The sequence below is a fragment of the Mustela putorius genome, unplaced genomic scaffold, assembly GCF_011764305.1.
Source record: "Mustela putorius furo isolate JIRA1106 unplaced genomic scaffold, ASM1176430v1.1 tig00003834_pilon_pilon_pilon, whole genome shotgun sequence".
Classification (NCBI taxonomy): domain Eukaryota; kingdom Metazoa; phylum Chordata; class Mammalia; order Carnivora; family Mustelidae; genus Mustela; species Mustela putorius.
Window position 1 is genome coordinate 60,284,984 of NW_025421987.1, and position 16,924 is coordinate 60,301,907.

Consider the following 16,924-nt stretch of genomic DNA (forward strand, 5'->3'; position numbering starts at 1 on the left):
AGGGTACATACCCTAATTATATCCTTAAGATAAACTCACACCAGTATAAATGCTGTTAACTCAGATGAATCTCTGAACATAATTTTCATCATCTTTAATTAATTGGGAATTCACTTTTTCAAAAAGTAAATGGCTTTTTCCCCTTATTAAATGTAGATATGGGGCGCCTTGGTGGCTCAGTGGGTTAAAGCCTCTACCTTCAGCTCAGATCATGGTTCCAGGGTCCTGGGATCAAGCCCTGCATCAGGCTTTCTGCTCAGCGTGGGGCCTGCTTCCTCCTCTCTCTCTCTGCCTGCCTCTCTCCCTACTTGTGATCTCTGTCAAATAAATAAATAAATAAATCTTTAAAAATAAATGTAGATATACTCCAAATAGAAACAGCTGTGTTTCTTAACATGCTAAAGAATAATAACTCTAGATACTTCAAGAAATCTGCTGCTGGTAATTCTCTCCTCTGACAATATGCAGTTAGGCTTAACTCCTCATTATATATTCTTAGCACTTTGCCTGTATACCTCTATTTTAGCACTATCACCATAGTGTTTGTTTATTTTTCTATTTGGCCACACCCTGGAAGTCTCCTTCCCTCCCTGTCTCCCAGCCCATCTCAAGTGTTTTAAAAGACTATGAGCTCACAGACACATGAAAAAATACTCAACATTACTCGGCATCAGGGAAATACAAATCAAAACCACAGTGAAATACCACCTCACACAAGTCAAAAAGGATGAAATTAACCAGTCAGGAAACCACAGGTGTTGGCAAGGATGTGGAGAAAGGGGAACCCTTCTACACTGTTGGTGGGAATGCAAGCTGGTGCAGCCACTCTGGAAAACAGCATGGAGGTTCCTCAAAAAGTTGAAAATAGAGCTACCTTATGACCCAGCAATTGCACTACTGGGTATTTACCCTAAAGATACAAACGTAGTGGTCCGAAGGGCCACGTGCACCCGAATGTTTATAGCAGCAATGTCCACAATAGCCAAACTATGGAAAGAGCCCAGATGTCCATCAACAGATGAATGAATAAAGAAGATGTGGTGTATGTGTGTGTGTATACATAAATAAATAAATACATATACACACATGTATATACATACACACACATACATACATACATGCACACAATGGAATACTATGTAGGCATAAAAAAAACAACACGAAATCTTGCCATTTGCAACAATGCAGATAGAACTAGAGGGTATTATGCTAAGCGAAACAAGTGAATCAGAGAAAGAAATTACTATATGATCTCTCTGATATGAGAATTTGAGAGGCAGGGCGGGGGGGTTGTGAGGGGAAAGGAGGGAAAAATGAAACAAAATGGGACTGGGGAGGGAGACAAACTGTTAAGAGACTCTTAATCTCAGGAAACAAACTGAGAGTTGCTGGAGGAGGGGGATAGGGATACAGTGGCTGGGTGATGGTCACTGGGGAGGGTATGTGCTATCGTGAGTGCTGTGAATTATGTAAGACTGATGATTCACAGACTTGTACCCCTGAAAAAATTAATACATTATATGTTAATTTTTTAAAAAAGACTGTGAACTCTTAAAGCTTACCTAGGGAATATCTTCAAAGTGAAGAATCCCTTGCTCTCTGAGATTCAGATTCAGAAAGTCTAGGATGGGGCTGGAGAATCTGCAGCAGATTTTCACAGGCCATCTGGATGGTCAGTTCACAGACTCTACTATAAGAAACAGACAGAAAGTAAGAACTATCTAAGTCATCATTGCATAACTAGTACCCGGCACACATACACCCAATAAATGTATTCTAAATCAACTGAATGAATGATCCAGAAAACATCTGCAGACTTCTCTGAGGGAATCATTTTGTATAGACCCAAAACCAGTTAAATCAAACAGCACTTTGTGTGCTATAGGAATTACTCAACAGGCCCAAAACTGAAGGGGAATTGAAGAGCATACTTGATTGTCATGCATCCTGTGACAGGAACAGTCCAGCAGATGATTAGGGAGTTGACAAATGCAAATCTTAGATAAACAGAATAGTTTATGATCTGGCATAAACATTTTAGAACTTATGCTATTCATATTTCATCTATTTAATTTTCTGCTAGGCCAGATATCCTCATCTTTCCCAGACAGAGGTGCCTTACTGCTTCATCAGAGGTGGAGAAAGATGAGTTTCAAGAAAGAGGACATTACAAAGAAGAAATATTTTTAAAACCTGAAATTGGTCCTTAAAGTGAATATTCTATCATTTTATGAAAATATGAATCTTAAGTGCACATTTATCAAAGCATGTTCATGTCTGAGTCTGAATCGGCCTATCTCTGAGCTTTGAATTAATTCACCTTTAATTTGTGCTAATTAAATTTCTTACCTTCAGTTGCTCTGACATATTCTCTAGCAGCATTTTCCAATCTTTTCCCATCAACATCATATTCAAAACCCACTTTAGGTAGATAAATTCCAGCCAAAATCTTTTCTTGTTCTAGAATCCTAAGAGTGCAGCACTCCCTCCAAGGGAAATAGGAAATCTTTCTTAAGTAAGTTCCAGGGGTTAACCCATTAATAAAAACATCAACACAAAATTTTCAATAATAGATTTTATGTTTAAAAACAGTAGTAATTCAGTTGCCTAGATAATAAGTTTCACTTTTCTTTCACTTTGACTATAATAGATACATGCAGTTATGAACTTCCTTTGAGTCAAAGAATTAAGTTGTCTTTATATAAACGTAGTCAGAAAACATTATAGCCTGGACTTACCACTCACAGAGAAGGAATTGCTAGTCTACCATTTATGCACATTAGCTGCATTCTCCATGTAATTTCACTATAGCATTGCTAAGAACTAAGGTGTCTGTTTTCAAATCTCAGTCTTTCGTTGTGCTGAGTCACATTAGTCACTGTTTCCTTCTTGATGTGGCAACCAGAAATGATTATCCTTCTATCAGAAGGATGTTGGGAAATTAACTAATTAACTATTACTAATAGTTGTGAAAATAGAAAATAACATATTGATACTTATACTTCATAGCATGTATTATGCTAATGAAAATGGGAAGTCTGGGGTCACTTGAAATTTCAAGGGAGTAGTTCTGGCTTTTATATGAAAAAACTGTTCATTGAAAGTACTCTACCAAACTGATCAGCCATGCCAAGGCAAATGCAACAGACAAGGAAAAGAAATTACCGATAAAAGGAATAAATGGAAAGGAAATTAAAATATTTTAATGCTATAAATATATTTAAAAAGAATTAAATGGCTTAGGGCCATATATAAAAAGTATACACCTACATATGGCATTTATTTATTTACTTATGTATTCTTAAATTTTTGTTTTTAATTTGACACAGAGAGATCACAAGTAAGGAGAGAGGCAGGCAGAGAGAGAGGGGGGAAGCAGGCTCTTCGCTGAGCAAAGAGCCTGATATGGGGCTTGATCCCAGGACCCTGAGATCATGACCTGAGCTGAAGGCAGAGGCTTAACCCTCTGAGCCACCCAGGTGCCCCAGCATTTATGTTGCCAGGTATAAGTTTGTGCCTTTTGTAGTTTTAAAGAGTATTCAAAGAGGAGCCACTTATTCATGTACATTTTCTTACAATATTTAATTCAGGAACTTGAATGTGATATATACTCAGTAAATACTTATTTAAAATTAATTTATTTATTTTTAAGATTTTATTTATTTCACAGAAAGAGACACAGCAAGAGAGGGAACATAAGTATGGGGAGTGGGAAAGGGAGAAGCAAGCTTTCTGCTAAGCGGGGAGCCCTCTGCAGGGTTCAATCCCAGGATTCTAGGATTATGACCTGAGCTAAAGGCAGATGCTTAAGGACTCAGCCACCCAGGAGCCCCTAAATTTTTTTAAAGTGAATTGACAAGTTCTATGACAAAGAACCAGTGAGGTAAAACATCATAGTTACTTGGAATATTTGATGACTATTCGTTTAAAAGATTGTGCTAACATGGAAATGGTCTTTCTCTGATTGACTTATTTCACTCAGCATAATACCCTCTAGTTCCATCCATGTAGTTGCAAATGGCAAGATTTCATTTCTTTTGATGGCTGCAAAAGATTCTTTTGTCTTATGTCTTATGTCTCTTATGTCTTCTCTGTACTTCTTTTTTCTTTAATAGACCTATATTTCTTAATCATAGCATTTGGTATACCTGTGAAATTGGCAGGAAATGTTATAGGACTTGATGCATTACTTTGACAGCTCATATTTCTGACATATGGTTATGTTGCTATCTAACTGGTGGAGTTTGCATGCAAGAAAACCAGTTAGAAGATAACTATTATAGTTTATGAGTTTATTAGCTAAGAACATGTCTAGCTACACATAACAGAAAACAGAAAAACTAAATTGGGGTTACAATGAGTTCCAGGGTAGACACTCTAGGACTACCATAGCAGCTTCAAGATGTCATGAATGACACAGACTCCTATCTTTCTGCTCCAGAATCCCTAGCTTGTGGATCCCATCTTTATATTTCCCACATTATGTTCACTTTTGTTTTTGTCATGAGGCTCCATCTCCACCCCATGGTAGTATTCTAGAAAGAAGAAGAAGAAACGGAAGGTGTGTCTATGTATGTTAAGGAAAATAAATGCTTTTCTAGAAATCTTCATCATATGTCCAGAACTATATGCTATGGCAACTCATAAGTGTATGGGATCTTGGAAAATGAGTTTTTTTTGGTTAGGCACATTGCTAGCCCTCTGCCCGCCCACTCCCAAAGTATCAGGCTCTTTCTGAGAAGAAAGGGGAATAAGTAGTATCGGCTGCCCCTTCTCATACAAGGAATACATTCATCTCCTCCCTAAGAGGAACAATCTCAGAGTCTCGCATCCAGTTACGATAATGAGCTCAGAGGCCAGGATCTAGAAGTTCCAAAGATATGGAGTACTCCCAACAACTGTGTGGCTCTTCATGCTCTGGCAACCAACTTTTAAAGAAGAGTTTTTTGCCTCAACACCCCTAAAATAATGGTAGATAGGCAAAGTACAGGATATTGGTAAAAGTCCCATTCAGGAAAGGGAAAATGAGAAACACATGGTGGTCACTGGTCCATAAAACATCTCCAATCCTGTTGGATAATTAGAAATCTATGCCCTTGGTCAGTTAATCTGTCAGTTCCTGATTCTGTTCTATAGGAGGACCTTCCAATTCCATTTTTCCAGGGGTCACATTTGAAGTGGACCTTGTAGAAAATACCTTCTCTGGAGTAGTAAAACATTAACAGTCTGGGCAGCCTAGATCCAAAAGTCATGAGTCCAGAAAGTGCCATTTTTCTCTTTGGGGCAATTGACATTCTGAAAGTCATAGTGGAAAAACTAAGAACTAGCTAGAGTTTTCAACTGCCTCAAGAGACATGGGTAGGGAATGGAAGGTGAAAAATTTGTGTTCAGGGCCTAAGGAAGAAAGACTTTAAACTGGAATTCCAAAGGGCTATACTCTGGAAGTAATTTTAACTAGTAACTTTTAACTATTAATCCATGGAATAAGGTGGTCTACCCTTAATCCAAGTGACCCCCAATGAACCACACCTTCTTGTATTTGTATTCATGGTCTCCTGTGGGTCCCTCCCATGTAGATGCTGATCTTGTCATATGCCTTGTTCTGGTGACAGACACATTAACAACATGATGCAAGCAAAAGCTTGCATATTGAGGCTTTGTCCTCTTGGACTGCTTTCTCTTGGAACCCTAAGATTATCATGCTGTGAGGAAGCCCAAATGAATCCTGAAGACAAGGCTTACAGAGAAAAACTAAGGAATCCAGCTAATAGCCAGAACAGAGGCCCAAGACATATAGCCCTAGATGAGCCAGGCCCAGCTATTTGAACCATCCCAGTTGAGACCCTAGGCATCACCAAGCAGAACTGAGCCACATGCACTATGCCCTCTCTGAATTTCTAAGCCAGAGAATCCAGAATCATGGGCAAATAAGAACTGTTATTCTAAATCACTAAGTTTTGGGGTGGTTTGTACACAGCAATAAATAACTGAACTGCTACGAAAATAAAAATAATGTATAACTTACTGGTGGGAGAGAATAGAATTAAAAATATTTAATCCAAAAGAAGGCATGAAATCTAAGGACCATGGAACAGATTGAGACAAAGACCAAATAGTAAAAATGGTAGATTTAAACTTAGATACTTGCTTCTAGGTAACTCTATGTAGGGGTAGGCACAGACCAAGACACTGTCTTAATACAGCTGTTAAGCCTGAAAATTCTATCTTACCTATTAGTGTCTGAATTCTGTCCATATCATTACTATCTTAGTTGAATGGCCATGACTAGATGCAATTTGAAATAAGCCGCTGGGGAGGTACTACCCTTAATCTATTTTTTGCTGGTGTTTCACCCAATCTGGTTTTGAAGAGTTTAAGAAAGCTCAAAACCATTATCTCTACTACTACTGCTGCTTAGCTATTATTTTTACAGGCTTTCATGTTTTGTAAGGGAATAGTTGGCTTTTTCAACCCAGAAACTCTCCGAATTATGGAATTTAGTCGGTTTAGATTTCAGGCCACCGGCAGAGAGCATCTCTTCGCAAGCAGTGTTCCCTTCTCCTTTTCTGCCAGCTACTGGGGGATATAGCCATAATTAACTTTTTTTTTTAAGATTTTATTTATTTATTTGACAGAGAGAGATCACAAGTAGGCAGAGAGGCAGGCAGAGAGAGATAGGGAAGCAGGCTCCCGGCTGAGCAGAGAGCCGGATGCGGGACTCGATCCCAGGACCCTGAGATCATGACCTGAGCCGAAGGCAGCGGCTTAACCCACTGAGCCACCCAGGCACCCAGCCATAATTAACTTAGAGCAAAAGGGTCTTTCTTCTCCGATATATAGTGATTATATGAATCTAACGTAGTGCCTCTACTTCCATCACTGAAATTCAATATAGGAAGGGCATTTTATAGTCCAGAAACTATAGCAAAGACTTTTATAGACCAAGACATTTTATAGTCCAGAAACTATAGCAAATTCACATGCAGTGTATATTTTAAACACGAATACATGGTGTTCTGCAAGTTCCATGAAAAGAGGCATGGCGTCCGAGTTGATCAGGGCTGTAGCCTAAACCTAGCTGCATGCCTGGCACGGAACAGACACTCGACAAACATTTGTTGAATGAATAAATTAGTCATTACGGTACTTAAAAGCTTTCTAGAACAGATTCGCGCTTCTACTGTCAAAGCCCCAAAGCCGAGTTTCCTTTCTGTCAGGCTACGTTCCCCCTGAAACAGTCGCGCTAGCGACGGCGGCAGACCGGCTGCCGACTCGGTGCACGGCTGGGCCACCCGTCAGGCTTGGGGCGGGCGACCCCGTCTGGCCACAGCGGCTGTAGCAGCCGTTTGCCTCCTGTCGGGGTCCCGCGGCGTCAAGGGCAAGAGGCGTTTTGTGAGGAGGCAAATAAAGCCAACCGCACAGAAACGGCTCGTTCTGTCTCACATCCTCTCTCGGGTGACCGGGTTTCCTCGGAACCCAGTGACCCTCCGTGTGTCTGCGGGCAGGTAGAGCCTGCCCCACGCGGCCCATCCTTCCCCTCCTCACAGCCGCGCGCTCCCCAACGCGCGCAGACCTGGACTCGCCGGTACCCAGCCGGCGCGCGGAAGGACACGCCCCCTCGCGGGAACACGCGGCCATCGCACGCACACTTCGCGCGCCTCCCTGCAAGCGAGCGCGCACGCGCACGTGGGGCGGGCCTCCTGCGCGGCACCCACTGAGCGCCCGGCCCTCTCACCCCACCCCTCTTCCCCCGCTGCTCAGGCTCCGCCTCCGCGACGGGACAGCCGAGAGGAGGCGACCGGAAGCCACTTTAAAGCAGAGCTCCCGGTGACAGGCGAGAGAGCTGGTTCGGCAGTGCGGTCGCGGCTTTCTGCACTCCCGGCGGCGGAATGGCCCGTGCGCTGCTCGTCGCGTCTCCGGCCTGCGACCCTTAGACGCCCAAGCCCGCTCTCCGCGCCAATCCTCCCGCGCGGACGCTACCAGCGAGCCGGCGGTGCGGCGGCGACTCGGCTCCTGCGGTCGCTTCTCTCAGGCTGCTCGATCAGGTGAAGGGCTCCGGGTGGGCTCTGAGGGGCGGGCGAGAGACCCTAGCTGGGATGGCGGGCGCGGACGGTGGCGCCGGCCTCGCAGCCTTTCGGGGGATCTAGGGTGATTGATATTTAGACTGTGCGTTTTCTTCCTGCCGAATTCATTCGGATCCAGTCAGTATCGGGATGGGATTGGCTTACACTTACTAATCACTTACGACCTCGGGCAGGTGTATAAATCGGAGGGAGACACTGAAGGGTTTAGTCGCGGTCGCCGGCGTCTCCGGGTTCCCACTTGGTCTGGGTGGGCGCGGGGGGCGCGTCTATGCGGCCTCCCCCGCCGGGCGGACCCCGAGCGCTCTGAGGCGGAGGAGCAGTTCGCAGATCGAGGGGCCGGGCACGGCAGCTGAGGGGAGCCTTCCGGCAGACCCGCATTCCGGCTGCAGCCCAGAAGTTTGCAGGCTGTTTTCAGATCAACTTTGAAGGCGCAGAAGTGTTCGCCTGTTTCCTCGCCGCCACCCCGGGAGCCGCCGACCGCGTTTCCCCTTGCACCTCTCGGCTCCTTTCTGCGAGCCTCCGAGACTGGCAGGACGATCCTGTCGGGAAGGTCTGTTGAGGAGGCGAGGAAGAAATTAACTGTGGAAGGCGCCGTGAGGGGCTTCTGGGATGGAGGGAAGCCTGGGCGGGGCGGGGGGCGCTCGTTGGGACCAGGCTGCAGCGAGGGTTCGGGGGCGCCCCGGTGCCTGCCGAGGGGCATTGAGGGGGTGGGATGCTCGGGAACGCCGGGAATTGGCCGAGCCGGGCGGCGCCTCAGCTGCGCTGCGCTGAGCTGAGCGGAGTTGGCCCGGCCCGGGGGGCGGAGCTGCGAAAACCGCCGCGGCCGGCAGGAGGCGTCTGTCGGACCCGGGCTCCGCGTCCCGGAGTCGCGTCGCGGCTGGTCGACGAGGAGTCCTGAGTTTGCAGATGGTGGTGTCCGCGCTCGGTGCCAGGGGCCGGGAGTCCCGGAGGACTGGGGACATCACGAGGCGAGGGGTGGAGCGGTAGGTCGCCTGCAGCGGGGGACCGGAGGAAGTGTCCTTCCAGTCTATTTTTCTGTTATGCAAACTAATTGAGGAACTAGGTTCTAGTGACTTCCCCACTCCAGCCACTCCTCAGTTCTCTTTCTTTCAGAGCCTGGCGGAGGGCAATAACAAGAAAAGTTATAGTGTGTGTGTATGTGTGTGTGTATATACACCTCCAGTGTCTCTTTTCCCTTGATTGGAGGTGAGAGGAATGGCGTGTGTGTGTGAGTGTGTGACCGCGCGCGTGCGCGCGTGCGCGCATAGACACGCGAGGGAAGACACAAGCGGATTTAGTGTGGTGGAGAGGGAATACCACAATCTGTGCCAATTGTGCCTTGAGGCAAGATCACCAAGTGATGAATAATAACGCCTGGCTTGGCTGCTTTCCAGTTGATTTATGTCTTATGTCAAGTCCCTCCTTGTGAAGCTTTCCCTAACAATGCCAGCTCACACTGAACTCTTTCTGCCTTTTTCTTTTGTACTTACCGTGTGCACTAACACCTGGTTATATACAGTTGAGCATTGAAGAACAGGGATTTGAACTTTCCAGGGTCGCCTATATGCGGAATTTGTACAGCGGAATTTGTACAGTACTATGAACATGTTTTCTCTTTCCTGCAATATTCTCAATAACATTTTCTTTAGCTTACTTTGTTGTAAGAATACAGTATATAATACATATAACACAGAACGTGTTAATCAACTGTTAATTCTGATCGGCAGTAGGCTGTTAGTAGTTAAGTTTTTCGAGAGGCAAAAGGTTAAAAGCGGATTTTTCCAGGGGTGAGTTCCCTGAACCGTCCCCACTCCGGCCTAGTTCAAGGGTTAACTGCACTGTGTTTTTGTTTATTTCTGAGTTTGTTCATTATGAATGTTCTATACATAGATTCATGAATCTCTCCAATGAGAACTTTAATACTTGTTATTCTGGGTAGTCAGTTTTATCATTCTGATGTTGACCTATAAAGGCTAACAGAACTACTCATTTAACAGGTGCATTTTCTTCAGTGATTCGGTTAAAAAATATTATAGAGCACCCACCGTGTGCATTGTACTCACATGGTACTGATCACTTGGGAGGAGTATTTGATGAAGTCATGGGCCCTAACATCAATGATCTCTTATTCTTTTGGTCAGTTGGCCAAGAGAGAAGATTAATTGCTCATCACCATCTCGTACAATGCTTAGTAAATATTTTCAGAATTGGTTAATGAATGTTAGACTGTGGAGAGAACTGTCATTTTACAAACTTTTCTTTGCTTTTTACTTTAGGTTTTAGTTTTCTGATTCTTTGAAAACAGCACTTTTTTTGGTCTCAGGAGTTCATTAGGAAACACACATTTGGTGTGTGTTTTTTATTCTTGTATTATTTTTCTATAACATGCCTTCATTTGTTTTAATAGATAAAATCATATATGTAACTTTTCTGAAGACAAGGATAAGGAGGCCCTTTCTAAATTATGAAGTTGTGTTTTGGTTTCTAAGACAGCGTGTAGTGTTTGCTGCTGATATAGCTTCTGTTGCTAAACAATCAACTGGTATTCCTCCAATATGGTAATGTTTGGGGGATTGTAAAAGTAGACCCTTAACATCCTTGGGGAATATATTGGAATTTAGAAACACTTCAACATGCTCCTGGCTTTCTCCTGTATAACATTTCAATTGAGAGCCCCTGTTTCTTGACTATATCCTCATGCTTTTAAATTCACTCACTATTTAACTTTGAATTTTATCCTTCATTTGGTGAACTTTTTTTAAAAAAAAAAAAAACAAAGAAACAGGTTTTGTCACCTCCTAGGATTGGTGATAAAGAAACAACTGTGAAGAGAACCACAAAGTAGATATGTGGTTTCCCTGTTGTCATCTGTTAGCCACACTTATTTTTACCCCTCACCCCCCCACCACACTCTAGACTTACAGTAAAAATTCATACCCCAGCAGAATTACCAATTGTATATTGTCCACAAATAAATGTCAAGAGCCTGTTGGAAGGTTTACCTTTACCTGCTCTGGGTTTTTGAATAGCCTTAGCTTCTTTGGAGCCTTAATTTCTCAATAAAATTTAAAATTAACTCATAAAGATGAAATATGGTATAAGACAAGTGACCTCATGGACTTAGTCACAGACTGACACAAAACATTTTGATGAATGAATGGGAACCAGTTGTTGTCAGCTTGTAAATGATCATCTTCTTTTCTTTCCTGGTAGGATTTTTAGACTCTGAGGAACAATTGGAGCTAATCCACACCATGGAAATGGAAACCACCGAACCTGAGCCAGACTGTGTAGTGCAGCCTCCCTCTCCTCCTGATGGTTTTTCATGCCAAATGAGACTGTCTGAGAAGATCACTCCATTGAAGACTTGTTTTAAGAAAAAGGAGCAAAAGAGATTGGGAACTGGAACCCTGAGGTCTTTGAGGCCCATTTTAAATACTTTGCTAGAATCTGGATCACTTGATGGTGTTTTCAGATCTAGAAACCAGAGTGCAGATGAGAGCAGCTTACATGAACCTATTGTGAAAAAACCCCTGGAAATCAGTCCATCATGTCCACCAGCAGAAAATAGTATGTCTGTTCTGATTCCTGATGGGACAAGTGTTGGGGGCCAAATACCAGAAGCCCATCCTTCCACTGATGCTCCAGAACAAGTGGTTCCAATCCAGGATCACAGCTTTCCACCTGAAACTCTTAGTGGGACGGTGGCAGATTCTACAGCAGGGCACTTCCAGACTGACCTTTTGCATTCAGTTTCAAGTGATGTTCCTGCTAGTCCTGACTGCATAGACAAAGTTATGGATTACATTCCAGGGGTTTTCCAAGACAATAGTTTTACAATCCAATACATTTTGGACACCAGTGATAAGTTGAGTACTGAGCTCTTTCAGGACAAAAGTGAAGAGGCTTCCCTTGACCTTGTGTTTGAGCTGGTAAACCAGCTACAGTACCATACTCACCAGGAGAACGGAATTGAAATTTGCATGGACTTTTTGCAAGGCACTTGTATTTATGGCAGGGATTGTTTGAAGCACCACACGGTCTTGCCATATCATTGGCAGATCAAGAGGACAACTACTCAAAAGTGGCAGAGTGTATCCACTGATTCCCAGGAGCACTTGGAAAGATTTTACTGTAATCCAGAGAATGATAGAATGAGAATGAAGTATGGGTATGTATTTATAACTACTTTAAAGCTGTTAAATTCTATAGAGAAGGTCAAGAGGCTAAATGCTTAGTAGGGTGGTTTCTTTAAGTAGTAATCTGACAGGTTTTATTCTTTTGGCTATTTACTACCCTGATTTTTCATGCTGGTTGAATGCAGACTATTTACCTAATCAGAAAATGAAGGTTTTATGATTTGACCAATTCATATGTCACCCTGTGCAATATGTATATGCCTGAGAAGTTGCATATACATTGAATACTGTGAATCAGATACTGTTAATTGCACAAGAGAGTTGGCTTTTGAAAGAAAGTCTAAGGTTAATCTTATAATAGCATAAATGATGAGTATCAAATTTGTCTGTTTTAAATATTTGCATATTGAGTAGCTTCTGTTTTTTAAAGGGAAATAGTATTGTTTGGAGATTATTATGGCACTCTTTCCATTTTGAATGGCACAATTTTTCTGGGAACTTCTTCCCAAACTTCTGAATCATGTCCAAACATGTTAACATTTCTTTTAGTTTCCTTAAGCCTTTTTACCGTTAAGTTTATTGTTCTATTTATCTTACAGATAAAATTTTTCTGCAATTCAGGCTGTTTTCTTAGACCTGAATAATGAGTTGAAGGGAAAAATTGTTAATAGATACGTTTATCATTTAAATAAAAAAGTTATCCTCAAGTTTTTGTATGCAAGGCATGTACATAAATAATCTACTTCTTTTAAGTGTGGATGCCCAAGCAGTAGTCACTTATAGGGAATTGAAATTTCCACATCTCAGTTTGTATTTAATTGAACATAAAAATGAAGAGGAAAATGATAGTTGCCACTTGTGAAGTTGCTAGTGTAATAATTGAGGTATAGTAAGCATTAATTTTTATTTCTAGTTGTTTCCCCTGTAGTATAGGAGTTAAAATATGTGATATTAATGGCTATTTGTCTATGACCAAGAGAGAGGGTTAAAATTATATGATAGGAGAAGAATACATCTGTCTGTGCTACCTGACTTGGGAGACAATGAGGGCGACCTGACAACTTCACAGATGATGAATGGCCTAATGATGATGAATGGCCTGATGCAGTATGGGAAGGCATGACCCATAGGAAGGAAAAATACGCTGGTATCGTAACCCACAAGTCCAAGAGAAACCCTTTTTCCCTCTTTTAATTATCTCTTTGAGAGAGCAAGCATGGGAATGGGTGTGGGGGGGTTGTGGGGGAAGAGGGAGAGAGAGTCTTCAGCAGACTCCATGCTGAGCAGGTAAGGTCTGGAACTCGTGACCCCACGATCATGACCTGAGCCTAAACCAGGAATAGAGCATTTAACCGACTGCACCAGCCAGATGCCCCCAAGAGAAACACTTTCTTCACAGTCCTCTTTGTCACTGTTCACAGATAACTTGAGTTACACTAACCCAGGTGTCTGTGTCTGGAGAGTTAGCAATCAAATGGTGTCAGTAAACCATTTCTAAGTTGTTTAATTTTGTTAGTCTTGATGTTAACCCGTGTTCAACATAGTACCCGGGCATTGCTGACATTGTAGAAACGAGTTTTGTGTTTTATTTTTTAAACTTGCTCCCTTTTAATATTAGGTAAGTGTTTTTCTCTTAATATTACATTATTTCGATTGTATAGTACACAGGATCTTTGTGTGTCTTTAGCAACTTAATTATCATGAAACTAGAACTCTGCATCTTGTGTTTCAAAAGGAATGCATGGAATAAGATAAGAGACAATATAAGATCCAGTTTTAAGGCATTATTATATAGGAGCCATTGGGATAAAAGTAAGATAATATCAAGAATGTAGCTTAAATCATGGGTAGCTCAGTTGGTTAAGGATCCAACTCTTGGTTTCAGCTTAGGTCAAGCTCTCATGGTTGTGGGATGGAGCCCCCACATTGCGCTCTGTACTCAGTGTGGAATCCACTTCAGAGTTTCTATTCCTCCCTCTTTCCCTCTCCATTCCTTTCCTCCCCTGCCCCCCAGTAAGTAAGTAAGTAAATAAGTAAATAAATAAATGAATAAATAAAATCTTATTTAAAAATGTAGCTTTCTAATCATTAATGTATTATTTTGATAATATCAGGTAGTCAAGATTCTGTCTTGCTTGGGTCACAAAATTCTTATGTCCTGTAATAAAACTAAGTACTTTTAATTTTTTTTTTTTTAAAGCAAGCATTGGAGAAGAGAAAGATGTTTTCCATTTTATCTCAAAAATCTTTTAAATAAGGTATTGTCCAAAATCTGTGTTGCCCATGAGCTAGCAATTCTAATTGTTATATCAGGGTAATTAATTTTATATATACTTTCAAAGCCACTGTAATCCTTCCATCTCCAGATTGCAAAACTGCAGAATAGTGGCCTCCCACTTCACTCTTATGAAGCAAATTTCCAGTCCGCTGAGTACTTCAGCATCTTGGTACATAAAGTTACTTTCTGAATTGGTCTGGAAGAAACTAGCTGGATTATTGTCCAACACATTATATTCTGTTGCCATGAGCAAGGCAAGACAGGTATTTCGATCTCAAAAGAACTCTTAGGTCAGCAGCATGTTGGGTATTTTATTCTTTAGTAAAATTACTAGGCTAAAGAATTAGGCCTAGATATAGGCCTATCAGTGTACGTTGTTGGATCAGTAATAAAGTAGTTTGGAGTGAGTGCTTGATTTCCAAATCTGTTTTAACGAAACTAATGTTCATTTGACACTTGAGAGGAAAAGTGTGAGTGAATTATTGTAATTACTAATGCTGCTGCCACATTGTTAGTGGTAGTGGTCCTGCTCTGATAAAAATAGCAAAAAGTATTAACAGTTAATTATTAGTAAAGTGAAGTTCTCAGAGACAACAGTAAGAAATACAAGATTGTAGATAGCTAAGTGTCAAAAATTAGGCTTTTGGGAAGTTGACCTGTGGTCATTGCAACCTGGTTTTCCTTGTATTCCAAAGCGATGTTGTGTTTCCTGGCAACAAGATGCAGATAACGGCATGTTGAGCCTTGCTGAGAGATTCACAAACAAGCTGGAGCAGCCCAGGTTCACATGGTTACCACATTATTTGGCTAAAGCTATTAATCTCTGTGGTCAGGCCTGTAAAGCTGGTCTATCTGTACTGATTGCACATAACCAGGAAGTGTGTGTTCAGCTGTGTATATGCCCAAGTCTGGCCCAGCAGTCTTTGGATTCAGAAATAATGAATGGCAATTGTTTATCCCATTTGTTTTCAACAGTTTATATGACTTGGAAAATGATTATATACCATATCCCTGTCACTTCATTGTGTGGAACTTGGGGAAAGTTCAAAGTTCTGGGTCTCTAGCAGAGACAGAAGTTCATAGTTTCAAACTGTACAGATAAAATCCTTTGTTTTGCAAATGTATTGGGTTTAACATCTAAATTAATCCAAATTAGATCTGCAATATTCATTTCACTCCCAAGAATGAAATTAGGAAGTTGAGCTACGTGAGTTCACAGGTCTCTTCCAACTCTTTAAGATTCTTGGGTACTAAAAACCTTAAAAAAAAATAAAAAAGGATTTCAATAGTAAATGCTTATTTGGTTCGTTGTAATGAAATAATTTTAATTATTCTTTGCAATTTTGTCTTTAGCCCAAAGTATGATACAATCCCACTGTCCTTTCTCACTCTGCCCTTATATATCTCCAGATGTTTATTGCTGACATCAACTGGAAACTAGTTGTATGTATGAACTCCCCATATTCAGATGCCAAGGCTTCTTTTGCTCACGGGATGGGCTTTGGAGAACTTCCAAATTCCAAATACACAGTTAAGAAAACAACATTGGATGTTGTGTTTTCGATTAAGAAAACATAGTCTCTGACAATTTAGGCAACTCATCCTTAGAAAATGATACTAAATGGCAGGACTAAGCAGTTTTGAAAGAGCTTTACTAACTGTGTAGAATACTGTTGTGGATAATTGAAATTGTGAAGGATATGCATATTTCTCTTGAGCAACTGAGATCACCACTGCTTTTCATATTACATTCATGTTAAAGTGTGCCTGAATACAGAACATTCTTCTAGTTATTACCACCCATGAAGGAAAGGCACTCTGCAAACTTCATTTGTAGGTAATCTGTAGGTGAAAATAAGTCCCAAGTTAAGTGATTATTTCTAATCCTGAATTCCTAAAAGAGGGGGAGGGTGAAGAAGAAAGTACAAACTAGATACCATAGTTAATTTTGCTTGGAGGCCAGTGTTCTTTTTCTCCTCTTTGGGAATTAAAGCTTATCAATCAATATGAGAGGGAGTTTTACTAGGCTATATGGTGTTACAGTCTTACTTTGGAGTTCTTTTGATTGTTAATTGCTCTTAGAAGGTTGTTGATTTTTTTTTTTTTAATCTATCCAAGAGACAATACCATTAGATGCCTTCACAGGAACTTAGTGAAAGAAGACAGAAGTGTTATTAATGATAATATAGAGCATATGCTGCTATTTTCTGTTTGACTTGCAGAGTGGATTATCTATAAAGTAGAGCAAGCTCCTGACTGAACTATACTGGAATAGTTAAATTAGCCAAGTTAGCTCTGGCCTGCACAGCTGTGATGATATAGGAACTAACTCATTATGTGTTATTGATAACACTGGAGAGAGGAGAACAGCTGAAACTTACTATGCCTTGTGACTTTTTGGTATTTCTTGAATATACACAGCT

General features: G+C 41.5%; 1 protein-coding gene across 3 annotated transcripts in view; it reads left to right on the forward strand.

Annotated features, from left to right (window-relative positions):
* Positions 1–7,779: 7,779 nt before the first annotated feature.
* Positions 7,780–16,924, forward strand: part of LOC101679266 (TCDD inducible poly(ADP-ribose) polymerase) — a 29,712-nt gene continuing 20,567 nt past the window's right edge. The window contains exons 1-3 of one of the 3 annotated variants that reach the window (XM_045088550.1): positions 7,780–8,045; positions 10,492–10,554; positions 11,298–12,255. In XM_045088550.1, coding sequence (XP_044944485.1) covers positions 11,339–12,255 — 917 coding nt within the window. In that variant the 5' untranslated portion in view covers positions 7,780–8,045; positions 10,492–10,554; positions 11,298–11,338. Of the gene's footprint in view, positions 8,046–8,930; positions 9,068–10,491; positions 10,555–11,297; positions 12,256–16,924 lie in introns of those variants that run through there. The other 2 variants (XM_004755619.3, XM_045088551.1) reach the window with 2 other exon arrangements.